The 15,725-nt window shown below is 33.1% G+C and overlaps 1 protein-coding gene across 1 annotated transcript; it reads left to right on the top strand.

Moving 5' to 3' along the window:
- Window positions 1-5,385: 5,385 nt before the first annotated feature.
- LOC140811581 (pyruvate kinase isozyme G, chloroplastic-like) lies at window positions 5,386-13,632 on the top strand. The gene is made up of 12 exons (XM_073169547.1): window positions 5,386-5,810; window positions 6,310-6,561; window positions 8,103-8,268; window positions 8,400-8,534; window positions 8,634-8,744; window positions 8,838-8,926; window positions 9,939-10,001; window positions 11,298-11,473; window positions 12,214-12,316; window positions 12,459-12,607; window positions 12,978-13,086; window positions 13,181-13,632. The coding sequence occupies exons 1-12, from the start codon at window positions 5,568-5,570 to the stop codon at window positions 13,292-13,294; spliced, it is 1,710 nt and encodes a 569-aa protein (XP_073025648.1). The 5' UTR covers window positions 5,386-5,567; the 3' UTR covers window positions 13,295-13,632.
- Window positions 13,633-15,725: the final 2,093 nt, after the last annotated feature.

The raw sequence follows: 15,725 nt of genomic DNA, 5'->3' as shown, positions 1-15,725 counted from the left end.
TTTCATACTTCAACATACTTAACTTCATCATTTTGTGTAGAGGATGTTTCAAAGCAAGTGACCCATAACATAATAAATATCTGATCAGACAAACCACAGTACTGGGCTGATAGGGACGTATCCACTGCCACATACATAAGATCCCCGTTCATAATTTAACGGGATGGTTGGTCACCGTTCATAATTTAACGCTTTCCAACTACGATCTAACCCGTTCATAATTTAACGGGGTGGAGAGGTCCTCGGCCACGTTCACCGACTTCCAAACTCATTCACTTTTTGGTCACAAGACATTTAGCATACCTCAAAAACTTCAAATATTTTCTTTGCACGTCATACATACTTACTTGGCGCTGAGGGATTCGTTGGATGTCAATCGTGTGGTTGCTGCAACATACTAACATGAATTCATAAGCTTAACGTGTACAACTTAAACGTAAAAGTCATGCTTAATCTCAAGCTAAATAAATTCTTAGAACATTCTATAATTTCTCACCACTTGACCTTGTAAAACATCAATGTTAAATCATAGCATAAAACCTCAAACCAAACCTTAAGTGATAAAATATTTATCCCAAAAACTGAAGCTACACGGACCCCGTACTCAGGTCAGGCCCCGGGTCCGTGTAGGTACTGCCTCATATGTGTCATGTAAAAGAAGGGGAACGAACCCAGTCCCTAGGTCCATGTAGGGTCCGTGTCTGTGCGTTTAAATATGTGTCGAAGAAATGAGAAGGCACGAACCCCGTGCTAACCTCCGTCTCCGGGTCCGTGTCCGTCTGCCCAACGAATTATTTGATGAAAATTTTATGATATGTCTATTCTCCCAATTAACACATAATGCATCAAGATTCAACACTATGAGACCATTCTAGGACACCATAACAATGAACTAAACTTTTATAATCATCCTACAATTTATACGACCCAAAAATACTGTCATTTATATTAAAGTTTATTTCTTACGACTTCTTAATAATTCAAGCTCTTAACGACATGAATCGAAACCTCAAAAATACTCTAAACATCATTACTAACTTTCTTATATGCAGCAACGATCACCCATCGATCCCCAACAAAGCCTGCAACATAAAAACTTCAAGAACGCATTAAAATTCATAACTTTCTTGAAACACGATTTGAGCAGTCATACGAAAAACATCATAACTCACTCGTTTTTAATCCAAATAACTCGAATTTTATATCAAATCGAACGTATCAAAAAGATCTACGTTTTTGTAGTTGAAAGTTTTCTCAAAATATGTACTGAAAAATTGCAGTTTTCGAAAGAACATCAAAACAGAAATTTTCGGATCTAATTTGAGCAGTCATACTAAAAACACCATAACTCACTTGTTTTTAATCTAAATAACTCGAATTTTATATCAAATCGAACGTATCGAAAAGATCTACGTTTTTGTAGTTGAAAGTTTTCTCAAAATATGTACCGAAAAATTGAAGTTTTCGAAAGAACATCAAAACAGGAATTTTCGGATCTAATTTTTGTTCAAAACATATTCAATACATTTCTTGCTCAAACTTCTAAAATAAAATGTCACAATTAGAATCACTAAAATCCACATTTGATAAACTTTTAAAAATTTAAACTCCTAAAATAACTTAATATTTAAATTAGGCTTTTAAAAATATTAAAACTTCATAAATCATTTAAAATGTCTCATACCTAACTTAAAATAAAATACAACATTAAAATTTACTAAAAATCGTCTCGGTCTCCTTTCCTCGATCTCGCCTCGAATAATCGTCTGAAACATAAAACTCAAGAAACATGTTAACATACATTAAATAAACATAAATAATTAAAATAATAAATTTCATAAATTAAATGAAAGCATGCATTAAAATCATTTAATAAAATACATAAGGAATTTAATAACTTGCACGCACTTGGTTCATATGGACTTAAAATTTTCGGGACTTCACATATACTCTCTCTTATGCATCACGAGCATTCATGCATTAATTTCATTCACATGGGGGATTGTTGGACTTTTATGCTTAATGAATGAAAATTAAGCAAATAAATCAATATGTTTGATGGAAAAATTTGAAATGAAGAACGAAACTTAATGAACGAATATTAATTCGATGGTTCTGAATTAAACTCGAAACAAGTTCATCAAATGATGAACAAACTTAAACGAATAGTCGGAACATGTAAGGGACGAAAATCGAAGAAAAAAATTCGCGTGTACGCGGGTGCGCACGCCTACCGAGGCGCTGTCGAGCGCTCTCGACAGCGCGCGTGCAGGCGCGAACGGGTGCCTGCAGGTCTTCGTGTCCCTTCAAATTTTCTGATGTTTTTTCATTTCCTTGGCATTGATTGATGATTGTGATCAGTTACAAGGGCTAAGGGACACTTCCTATGAATGAAAGATCATGTCTTTTAACATAGAAAATATTAAATGATTGATTTTTAAAAATCTAATATCATCTTTTTGCATTTTCTTCTTCTTCCTTCTTCAACAAGATAGAGTTCCATTCATTTCCTTATGATAGAACTTGAATATTTGAGTGCTCATTATTCAAGAGTTGTAGTTGAATATTGGGAGAAGATTGTCACCAACCTTTAACACATTGTGAGGGACAAATTCTTCTTAAGGAGAAAGTGTTCAACACTTGTCTCTACAAAGCCATTAATTTATTTTCTTCTTGCTTCTCCTCTCATCTTTGAACACCACAAACAACACTTTTGAATGTGAGTTAGTGGGGGTGTTAATAATTCATTTTCAAGTCTAAAAACAGGGAGTTCATTTCAACAATTCAAATACTTGTTTTCTAAGCAATTCACTTGTATTCTCTCGAAGTTTGATTCATCTTTTTCTGACATTTGATTCATCTTGTTCAAAGTGATAACATTCTGGTATGTTTTTAATATGCCTAAAGAAACAATTTGTGATTAATTGTTACTAGTTTTGTTTCATGAAAAACAGACGTTCATTGATTTTTAAAGCACTCGTGTGAAACGAAGAATCTGTTTTAAAGAAACTGTTAGTTTCAGATGAATTGGTATTGATAATTTATTTTGCTTCGAGTATATGTTTTTATTTACTAAAGTATAGGTCTATATCGCTCAACTGATAATTGGTACTAGCTGAAGTTTTGTCTATGTTGAATCTCTACTGATATTTTGTAAAAACTATTATTGTAATGTGTCAACACTCAATTTATGTTTGAGTTCAAATATTTTGTCTTCGCTTGAAATTGTTATACTTAACCAATAAGATAATTAGCATTCAATTATATACAAAACATGCAATAATAAAAAGTAACCTAATTAACACAATTTTCAAGATCTTTCAAAAGCATAAACATATTCAATTCCTGTCCACAAATACATATGCGTTTTATGTTTATATTATTCAATTGAATTCATAGTTTTATCTCAATTGTGATTTATTTTTATTCCAATTTTATACAATAACATTTCCAACAAACTCTTCAATCAACGTCGACAACAAAACTTGGAAATTGTCAAAGCAGTGAAACAAGGGTGCAGAGCGGTGGAGTGTTCGACCACCACGGCTCACCTAGGTGGCTCCGACCACTTTTTCTCACTAGTTCGAACACAGGTTGCGTGGGTAAAGTGACTCACTGGACGAGTTATGGTACGACGACAGGAAAGATGAAGTCTTTGTACTACATCGCATTTTGCAGCTTCTAACTTTCCATCCATGACACCATCATGTTGAGTGATTAAGGAGCCGCTTATGCGAATCCCTCCAAGCTGGGCTACAATCATGGGTGGCCCAACCCAAAATATGCGAATCCCTCCAAGTTGGGCTACAATCATGGGCGGCCCAACCCAAAATATTTTGGGTTGGGCCAAACATAATTAAAATAATAAAAAAATCTTTCTTTGATTCTAGCCGAACTAACCAGCTAATTCGCATGGGACATGCTCAGTTTCGAATTGGGCCAGTCCAATATAATTATAAAAAGGTGTTTTTATTTTCTGGACTATTTTTTGCAGTCTCGTTATATTTTTTTAAAAAATTAACATGTTTGGTCTGATTTATTTTAATTGATAAAAAATATAAATTTTAATATATTGAGTGTAAAATAATTATTTTACAATTAAATTATTTAAATTAAATAGAGTTGCTTTATTTTATTTTTTTTTTATTTTTTATTTCAATTAAATTGCAATTAGAAAGCCACGATTAAAAATTATGACTTTCACAATATCTCACTCTTATGTTTTTATATATTGTATTAGATTTAAATGTTATGATGTTTATTATGTGATAATATTTATATATTATTTTAAGAACAATAAGATTGGACTTTTAACAATTAAATCATAAAATGCTTTAATTAAATAATTAAAATTTGAGAAACTTTAAATATATAACAATGATTAGATCTGTACTATTTAATCAAAGTAATATAAGGTTTAAATGGTGACACTCAGGACATCCTCATTATGGATAAGATCTTAAAAACCAAAGTAGTGTATCAAACTTAAGGATGTAATTAAATAATTAAATATATCCAGACTAAAGTAATTGATAATTAATAAATAAAAATGAAGATTTGAGATATCTTAGTGTTTTCACTTATGAATAGAGATAGTCTCAAGTTAATCTTCATTTAATTCATCCGACTCTAAGGCGATTTATTAAACGCGAGATTAAATTTTTTTCGAATTGGTAGGATAAATGAACATGTATCATGCATCATATTTATGATTCCTAAATTAATTAATTTGTTGTCTATGGTATTTATTCGATTAATTAAGTGTCGCTTTTGTTTTAACTTTTCAGCAATCATGTCTTATAGTCTTGTTTTTGCGTTACTTAATGAGAAATTGAATGGTGAAAAAATTTTAAAATGGGAAAATGACATTAACATTTTCCTCGTCTATGAGAACCTTAAGTTTGTTTTGGCGATAAATGTCCTCTTGAGCCCTCTTTGAATGCTTCTTGTAGTTTAAGAGGAAAGAGAGTGGGATAATTAAATTGGGAAAAAAAAATTTAAAATTTCGTATATTATTAACAGTTATACTATAATCGAAATCCGTATACTTCAAATTCATCTTCCTATATGTATCGTGAATGAATTTATGTCGTGTAAATTTAACATTCATCTATCAATCTATTCAGATATAATCTTAATTTGAATGTAGCTTCAAATCTACCTTCAGATCAAATTACTAATATTATAATTTAATTTCAGGTAAGTGACAATATGTTTTTTTATTCCTTAAAATTATTAATTTCATATTTTTTTTATTAATAATAGAATATATATAAATCTCAAAAAATATAAAATATATTAGACACATGGTATATTCTCAACATGTACGTATAACAAGAGGAGGCAGTGTGTGGTGTATATTTGTGTGTGGCCCCAAGCCTTGCCAAATGTAAGCCGTAGGGCACAGAATTTCCCGAGATTTTAATGGCCGACTGACTGATTCAGTTACTTCCACCTGATTTTATTCGCACAAGACTTCATCAAATCTTTCCGTTTCCTCCGACTTTTCTGTATCCATCAATTCACCTCTCTGCGAACTCGTAGGTTCAGCAAGATTTTGAGTTTCAATGGCGTCAGCGATGAATCTGCAAGCTGGGATGCCCACTTTCAGCCCTCAAAGAGATCGTCTCTGCTCTGCAAGGAACGTCAAAGACTTCTTCTTTCAATGTGAATTAAGCCGGTCTAATAGAAGATTTAGCCGCCCTTTTCAAACATACAAACGAAGCAAGATTATCACTTGTCGCGGTTATGGAAATAGTGATTCTGAAGTTGCTACTGCCCTGTTTTCGCCTAATGGCTCTGCAAACTCCGTGAGCTCTCTTTCTCTCTCTCTCTCTCTCACCCGACTCGCCTTTCATGAATGTTGAATTGTGTCTGATGGTGGGCACCATGTTAAAAAATTGATCTTGTTTGTTGTTAATGCATCCTTTCATATTTTGTTATGCATTTATTGAACTGCATTTGAAATAATTTTGACATTGAAATTGCTTCATCTATTTCATCTTGATTGTGTTTTTCTCTTGCACTCTCCCTTACTAATGTGTGGATTGAAAAATGATGTCAATGTTTCAATCTATTCGCCAAACATGAGAACTCTTTAAGAACTTTCGTATCAAAGAAAGAAGTTTGAGAAACTTGGCGTGGTTACCTTATCTTTGGAGAACTTAATCAGATAGAGATTTTAGTTTTTAAAACTTTCGTACATGGAATAAATTTTGGATTTGGATTTCCCTTTGTCTAACTTAACTGACCAATACATGCATTCCTTTTTTACCTGATAATATTTGTGTTCATTATTTTGATTTTCAGTCAAGTATTGATGCGCCGGGGTTCACACGGATTAATATCAATTCTCAAAGAAAAACCAAGATAATCTGTACTATTGGTCCTTCCACCAGCTCACGGGAAATGATCTGGAAACTGGCGGAAACTGGAATGAATGTGGCACGTTTAAATATGTCTCATGGAGATCATGCATCTCACCAGAAAACCATAGATATGGTTAAAGAATACAATGCTCAATTTGAAGAGAAGGTTGTGGCTATTATGTTAGATACCAAGGTATGCTTCTTGACAGTTTATCGCACTAAATTTGAATCCCCTCTACTAGAAGTGGAGAATTCGAGAGAATTTTATATGTCTAATAGTTCTTGATATATTTAGTATATCAAGGATTAAGAAATTACAATTTTATTGGCTGGGACAACATGAAATAAGTCATCATAAAGTGTTAGCATTTACAGGCCATTCTATCTCTAAGGACTGTCGCTTCATGATGCTCTCCTCATCTTTTATAACAAAAGGGGAGTGTAAAATGGGTGATGAATAGATGTAGGGATATTGAGAAATTGAAGCGGGAGTTATGATGGTACCCGAGAGCTCAATATTCTCGTAAAGTATATGAATACTAGTGTTTCTTTCGTCGAGATCCTTTCTTTAGCTTGTGTGTGACGTAGAGCTTCTTTTACTTTATTTCATCAAACTACACTTCCCTTCTATGTCAAATAGCTGAAAGGTTTAAGCATCAAGGTGGTGGATGAACTGGATCAGAAAAAGAGGGGTTTGTTTCTTCATTTTTGTTAAAGGTGCTAAATTAAGGGCTAAATGACTGCCGCCGCCTCAGTGACCCTAGGTGTTGATACCTTTTGTCTCTTCATATGGAATAACACCATATGAAAGATGGAGATAGTAGTATGTATAATCATTTTGATAGGCTCATGATGCAGACTTGAGTTTCTGTGATAAGAACTAAATTTTTCAGGAACTGATCAATATAAAATCAAATAACCAAGAGAATATAGATGAAGTCTAAATAAATTGGTTAATTTAACTAAAGAGTTAAGTCAAAAAAAGCCTGAAATGCTGACACGTCCATGATGAACACGGGGCATAATATTATTTTCTATGTTTCTTGCAACTTATATGTTATTCTTCATAGTTGCAGACAAACAGCGAATAATTTCCTTGGTCATCATATGTAAATATGTTAATTACGTCACCAATTGATTTTTTTCCAATTTTTTAAATTTATTCATATCTGGCATTTGGTATCCATGTTATAGCATCATATTTACTTGTCACTCTATTTCCATCTTACTTTTTCTCTCAGGACTTCGGTTGCTCATGCATACTGATAGCTGTATTGATACTATAATACCAAGTCTATCAGCAATTAAATCAATTATTAACAGAAGTTTCAACCTTCAATATTGATAGTCTTGTAAGTCGGGAATTTGGGATCAGTGTATGTTATTAATGAGTAAATATGGACAGAGAATCCCTAATCTAGAATGAAACCCATAAAATATGAATCCTAACATAATTAGAAGAATTCTAATTAATTTTAACTAGATCTGAAAATTTTTCCAGATGAGAAATATATTTTCCAACAACCAGTTAATGCCAGATATTGAAGTTTATATCTGATTCTTCACTGATATTCTGAATTACATTTTTTGATAAAAGTGGTTTTATACTGGTCATTGAAGTTTATCATGTCCCAATCCTTCGAAAAAAGAAATCTCCCTATACGCACTCTAATGTGTGTTCCTGGTTGCTCTATTCCATGTTCATATTTTATTGTCTTATTGTTCTTCATTCAGGGACCTGAGGTTAGAAGTGGAGATGTGTCACAGCCAATCCTTTTGAAGGAGGGACAAGAGTTCAATTTTACAATTAGAAGAGGGATAAACACAGAAGATACTGTCAGTGTTAACTATGATGACTTTATAAATGATGTTGAGGTTGGGGACATTCTACTTGTTGATGGTGAGTACCATCCTCTCTAAATGCTGAAGCTGGTGAATTTGTAACTCATGTGTCCACATTTGATTGTTGGCCTTAGATGAACCTGACTCCCAACGATTTGAGTGACAAGTTTACTTTTTTCTCTTCTACAGGTGGAATGATGTCATTAGCTGTGAAATCAAAGACACGTGATTTGGTGAAATGTAATGTAATTGATGGTGGAGAACTAAAATCAAGGCGACACTTAAATGTACGTGGAAAAAGTGCAACTCTGCCATCGATAACAGGTTTACGAACATCATAGTACTCTTATAATTTTCATTATTATTTCAAAAATTTTAATTGTGGAAATCGTGAAGTGTACATGAAATTAAGTATCTTTACAGAAAAAGACTGGGAAGATATCAAGTTTGGAGTAGACAATCAAGTTGATTTCTATGCAGTTTCATTTGTAAAGGATGCTAAGGTCGTCCATGAATTGAAAGATTATCTAAAAGGTTGCCGTTTAATCATCTCTTCCTTCATAGGATGGATTTCTTTGTGTTCTTGTTAGTTTATATTCTCTAGGTTTTAAAGATTTTGATCTGCAGGGTGCAATGCTGATATTCATGTAATTGTGAAGATAGAGAGTGCTGATTCTATTCAGAATCTTCATTCTATCATTTCTGCATCTGATGGGGTCAGTTTAGTAATTTTGACATCTTCTCAATAAATTTTGTGTTTGTGCAACATAAGTATTTAATGCTCAGGTTTGTATGCTTATCATAAATTAAGCAGCAAAGAATTATGAAGAAAGTTGAACTTACCATTGTTCTCAACTGTCTTGTAACCATTTTTTTGTTTTGGGGTTGGCTTGACAGTATAAATCTAGGGGGGAGGTGGTAATGATCTCTGACAAAAAAACATGGTTATTTTACAAGTATCATTTTCTGGGGGGAAATGTTTTCGGCCAAAAACCCCATTGTTTAATTCTATTGCCTTTTGGACCCTTTCATAATATTGCATTGTTTGCATAAATAAATTGTGTCGTAAAATAAGGTAGAATAATGGTGTTGAACAAAACACAAGTAAACCACCCCTAGGGTAGAATATAAGAGATACAAGCAGTATTTATTGAGTTCTATCGACCTAACTTCCCATATTTTAGAAGATAAGTCGATCAAATAACTTACTTCATATAAAAATATAAAGTTCTATCCTAACCAGATAATAATCTGATAGATATCTCCAACAAATTGCACCCGAGTAAACCACCTCTAAACCCCTGCAACACTCTTTTGAAGTATCTAGGCTGCATTCATCTCACTTTCTTTTCCTGATATTATTCTGCTTATTTTGGTTATGGTGGTTTTGACCTTAGCTTTTTAAATACATAGTTGCACATATTCTGTTGTTTATAGATACGTCATATGATACATAGTTGATGGAATGGAATTTGTTAGTCAACTTTTTGTTGAACTTGGTGATATTTAGAAAATCTTTGTGGATACTGGTAAACATCAAACAAAGAAAATATTTACTATTTGAAGTTAATGAGGGGGAAGGGTTATTAACTGGTGGATGTAGCTGCTTCAAGCAAACTTTCCCACAGTAAATGTGACAGGTTTACAATCTTGAATTGAGTAGCTAATGATATTATGTAGGACCAGACGGCGCTATGTAATTCTTGTTATTATCATTTATGATGATAGGCCATGGTGGCTCGTGGTGATCTTGGAGCTGAACTCCCCATTGAAGAAGTCCCTTTGCTACAGGTACCTTGACGTGATACTAGTTGAGACGCCACTTGCCATGTTTAACAAGCATAATCTTTCGATCTTTATCATTCATCGTTTGACAGAATCAAATCAGTGGCACACGAGAATGGTATTTTAAAATATTATTTGCCGAAAATTCGAGCAACAACGTGGAATAAACAAATAAAAAGTATCTTTAAAAAAAAACACTCAGAATAAAAACACACAACGAGATAGGTTGAATTTAGGCTCGAAGCTTTGAATTCAATTGATGTGATAAAAACCTCTACCCAATGTTTAGAATAGCATGAATCTTGGTTTATGATGGATTAGTGAAGACGCCACACACGCGTACACGAAGCACAATATGGTAATAAGTCGATATTTTGAATGTCACTAGGATCACACCTTGATAAGTTCTACAAATGCCACAAAATAGAAGTCTTGATAAGTTTGATATATTAAAGATGAACAAAAGAAAAAACTCTCCATTATGTTATTGAAAACTCAAATATGATTTTTTGTGTACAATTCTCGTCTACAAGACATACTTATACAAGAAAACTTACGTAAAAATTAAAATAGCTGTATGAGCTTAAAATATGGAAATTCATGGCCCATATCATATACTAGCTAACTAAATCCTAAAATTAAAATAAACTAACGAGATTAAGGCTAACAAAATAGGCCTCTAATTAACAACCATTATTTACATGACCAATAAACCAAATAATTTAAACTTTCAAGCATAAACTTTCAACTTCTGGAATTTCTTCAAATCGTCGATCTTTCAATCTTTAACTTCTTTCATGCTCTTTAATTCGTAAGCATCAAGATACTTGAATTGTCCATCATTATCTTGATTGTTGATCATTATGTGGATCACATCATACCTCATGCGAGAAGTTTTTGGTTAACATATTCTTCTCCATTCATGAAATTCATCAAAAGAAAGGGAAAAAATAACAAAGAAAGAGGTAGTGTAATAGTAATAGTAGAACCAGAAAAAAATAAAGTATCTATGTTTTACTATAAAGTAAAAATTGAAGAAAGATGTAAAACATAAGTAAAAGAGAGTAAAATCGAACATACTTAATTTTCAAGGGAAAAATTTACCTCAACCAGCCCCGTCCCTTTCATATGATATTTCTAGATTCCTCTGTATTCAAGATTATGTGATCCAATTTCCGACGTTTTTCGTGGAACTGTTTTATTATTTTCACTAGTATGTGAGAAAAAATTTACCTAATGAGGAGTGATAGACCTCCAAATCAGCACTTAGGTCAAAACTTTGTTATTTCACTTTGCAAACAGGCGGACATCATAAGAAGGTGCCGGAGCATGCAAAAACCAGTTATAGTAGCTACAAATATGCTAGAGAGTATGATTGATCACCCAACTCCAACAAGGGCTGAAGTTTCTGACATTGCAATTGCAGTACGTGAAGGTGCTGATGCAATTATGCTTTCAGGAGAAACTGCCCATGGGAAGTAAGCCATCTTGGTCATGGAAGGCATTATACCACTTTTTTCCATGTTCTTTACCTACCAGTTTTTTTCCTAAATTAAACACACTGACTGTTAAAGTTTCACTAGTTGAACTTTGTGCAATATTTATGAAATCTAAATTTAGCTTTGGATTCACATGGTTCACTATGAATGGACACTTGTGCTGGACTCTGTTAAAGCACATTTCTTTTGGTCGCTGTGAGATGTATGACTAATTTTTGGATAACCGGTTTAGGCTTATGTTGTCAACATTTAGCATTTCTCGAATTGGATCTTCGCAATTGTTTTTGTTTGTCTAAAGTGTGCATCATGATTGCTGGGCTTTCCCCAGTTATTAACCGTAAGTTCAAAACTCTTCGTTGCATGAACTATTGACCTATAAGTAGGAAAAAAGATAGTCTCCACTTAAATTTGTGAAATTTCTTTTATATATTCTTCTTTCTTTCTTTCTATTTTGATTTCTGTAGCTCTAAAATGGTTGGTGTGACGGCGTCTATTTTTGTAATTTTGTATGGGTCTCAATTATTTCCTGCTTTACTTATTTTTGCTTCTGTGATTTGGTTTACAGTGATTTGCTACAAGTGCCTTCCCTGACCCATTCCTACCTTTGTTACAAAGCACATTGCGTACACCTTGAATTTTCATTACTATAATTAGTTTTCAACGTATATCAATCATTTAACTAGTGTATGATTCATAATTTTTTTCTTTATTGTCCTTAGATTTCCATTGAAGGCCGTCAAAGTGATGCACACTGTGGCATTGAGGACCGAGTCTAGTCTCCCGATCTCTCTCAGCCCACCAGGCCAATTTTCAGTCTACAAGGTGCGTGCATCAAGTAAAAAAATTAAATAAAAAATGAAATATTTGTCCTGATCACTTTCTTTTTTTCCATCTTCTCTATTTTCTACCTTTTATTTTTTTCTTATTTGGTTATAACTGTGTAACTCATGGAAATAATTTGCAGAGCCAAATGGGTGATATGTTTGCTTTCCATGCCACCACAATGGCGAACACTCTAGCTACTCCCATCATAGTTTTCACCAGAACAGGATCCATGGCTGTAACTTTGAGTCACTACCGCCCATCATCAACCATATTTGCTTTCACAAATGTGTAAGTTCTTGTGCCCACTGTCATGCTATGTGATAGGATTTTGTTCTCAATAATATCTAACATTTAGCAACTGATATTTATTTGATAAAAGCATACATAAACTCAAGGACTAAAGAGGTTTCTTCATGATGTTTCCTTCTATTACACTGTCTAGAAATAATCATTGTGTGTAAATACATTTGATCCTCTTATATGTGGAAGACGTTAGCATCATGGTCGTGTTGTGTGTGATATTTGTTTTGGCTATTTCTGTGGTGAAGGGTGAAGCATGACTGGTTTGAATTTTCTCCACATTCATTTTTCCAGAGTTTTCCATATCTTCATATTCTCCCCTTTAATTATGACTGTGATTTTATTTTCAAATGGACAGAGAAAGAGTGAAGCAACGTTTGATCCTTTATCATGGTGTGATGCCCATATACATGAAGTTTACAGATGATGTGGAGGAAACATTTTCTCAAGCTTTGAAGCTTTTATTGGTAAATAAGATTCGTGCAACTTTCTTTCGTGGGCGTACTTTATTTTATGCAAGCAGGTGATACCATAAAAGAATCTTGTTTTTCCTTTGTTCAGACTAAGGGCTTAGTGATTGAAGGGCAATACGTCACTCTGGTGCAAAGTGGCGCTCAACCAATCTGGCGTCGAGAATCTACCCACCATATTCAGGTTCGCAAAGTAATGGGCTGATTGATGTCACTAGAAGAAGCTTGCTCGGTAAACCTAATTTAGACATAAGTTTTGCATTTATATCTGTTTATCTTGTGTAATAAAACCATTGCATGTCGGAGGTTTGGCACGGTGGGTAGAAAGGGGGAAGGAGAGTCTAATTTCGACATGAATGGTGAATCTAGTTCACCTATAGACTTATTACAGTGATCTTGTTGTGATGTCTTACTGCTAGGCAGTGAGCTGGGGTTTGATCCAATTGTGAATCTTTGATTTCTTTTTAACGTTCTCCAACATATTGTTGTTTTATACATTAAATTTTGTTAATTGCTTTTGGAATAACATATCTGTTTCGATGATGTTTTGCAATGTTTCATGTATGCAAGCTGTCTGTCATTAGACTTCTTTTTTTTTTTGGCAAAATGGGGGATAATTACGTTGTTTTATCTTATGATTTTTAAACCTATAACTGTGTAGGTCATGTTATATGGGATATTAATAAAAGGTCCTTTTATGATTTTTTAACATAAAACTGTGTAGGTAATGTTTTATGGGATATTAAAAAATTAAATGGTCCTTTTACTTGTGAATTTTGGATACTTTTGATATCCGATCGTTAGGACTGATGGAAAACCATATACTGGAAAATATGGTTCAAATCGATTTTGGTTATAACCAACAGAGGTGGAATAGTAATTATACTGATTAAAAACTTACCAAATTTTTGGTAGCAATTGAGCATGTGAAACCCACTGGCCATTGGCACTGACTCTAATAAAGATGGAGATATTCAATTTTTTTGGGGCAAAAACTTATGTGAGACGGTCTCACAGGTCGTATTTGTGAGACAGATCTCTTATTTGGATTATTCATGAAAAAGTATTATTTTTTATGCTAAGAGTATTACTTTTTATTGTGAATATAGGTAGGGTTGACTCGTCTCACAGATTATGATCCGTGACATATCTGTGAGACGGTCTCACATGAGACCCATTTTTTTTTGGGTTAATGTTCGGAGATTAAAAATCTCCTAAATAATTAGGGGGTATAGAGATATTATCTTCATCCTCGAACTCGTTCTAATATTATTAAATAATATTGATATTATTAATATTCATATTAATATTAATTTTTTTGAAAATATTAAGGATATTATTATTATTATTATTATTATTATTATTATTATTATTATTGATATTAATATTAATATTATCATTAACTCTATAATAATAATTTCAAGGATTCTCCAAACCCGTTCCGTCCCGCTCCATTAATATTTTTGAAACAGGAGAATCCTCGAACCCGAAAAAGCTGGAATTGAGACGGATATGAAGGTGGGGATAGAACTCGAGAACGATGATGAGAATGAGAATGACAAAATCTTCCTCACCCCACTCCCTTGTCATCTCTAGATACAAATGAATCGAATTTGGGGACTATGATTGTTTGAAGTCATAAGTTTGGGGACGTTAAAGAAGAGAGGCCAAAATATTTTAGGTCCAAAATAATACTTCTCCCACAACACCAATTTCTTATTTTGATGGATCACAACTAGGGGTGGGAAAAAATACCGAAATACCGAACTTACCGAAAAAATCGATATACCGAAAATTTCGGTACGGTACGAAATTTTCGGTGTCGGTATCGGTACGGAATATTTTTTTTCGGTATACAGACAATTTTTGCGGTATACCGACAAAATTTTCGGTATCGATACGATACCGGTATGAACTTTTTTTATACCGAAAATTCGGTATACAGAATAAATTTCCGGTATCGATATGGAAAAATTACATACCGATATTTTCGGTACGGTATACTATACCGTAGTTCGATACGGTATACCGTACCGTACCCACCCCTAACCACAACAAGTCAGGCTAAAAGTTTTAGTGTATGAGAAATTGGAATTTTTATCTTTTATAATTGGTTCTTTATTTATATGGTCTGATAATTACAACATTTACCTTTCAAAAAAAAAAAATTTGTAATTTTAATAATTTTCAATTGGGAATTCTAATATGGTATTGCACCACGATAGCGCTACATCAACGTCATGTCGGAAAAAATGATCAAAATTATAAAAATTACATAAAAATATATTAAAATTGAAATTTAACAACATATATGGCACAAAACACAGAGACAATTTTTTAGGACCAATTCTTGATATATTTGGTAAGGGGAAGGAACTTAATTTGAAAATTTTATCGATGAAATTATTTTTCTTGCCTTTGGTATGGTGCGAATGTTTCTTAGTGGAAATGCCTATGGATAAAATCTAATCAACCTTGTTATGTAGAAAGTTTGGATGAAAATAATCACGAGGATGCTCCATTGATAAGCTATGGTTTTCTATATCAAAAAGTTCGATCCAAGTATGAAAATCACCATTCCCAATATTTCTATCAGTTGTAATCGATATTTTAACAAAGTTAATATAGGCAAAAGC

This window comes from Primulina eburnea, chromosome 14, assembly GCF_022965805.1.
Source record: "Primulina eburnea isolate SZY01 chromosome 14, ASM2296580v1, whole genome shotgun sequence".
Taxonomy (NCBI): domain Eukaryota; kingdom Viridiplantae; phylum Streptophyta; class Magnoliopsida; order Lamiales; family Gesneriaceae; genus Primulina; species Primulina eburnea.
Note: the sequence above shows the minus strand (reverse complement) of the source record. Positions and strands in the feature narration are given on the sequence as shown.

Bases quoted from the DNA above. Each gene is read 5' to 3' on its own strand.
- LOC140811581 (XM_073169547.1), top strand. From the start codon at position 5,568: ATGGCGTCAGCGATGAATCTGCAAGCTGGGATGCCCACTTTCAGCCCT. The intron at 8,269-8,399 runs GTGAGTACCATC...TCTCTTCTACAG, and splicing joins GGACATTCTACTTGTTGATG to GTGGAATGATGTCATTAGCT. The intron at 8,745-8,837 runs GTTGCCGTTTAA...TTTGATCTGCAG, and splicing joins ATTGAAAGATTATCTAAAAG to GGTGCAATGCTGATATTCAT.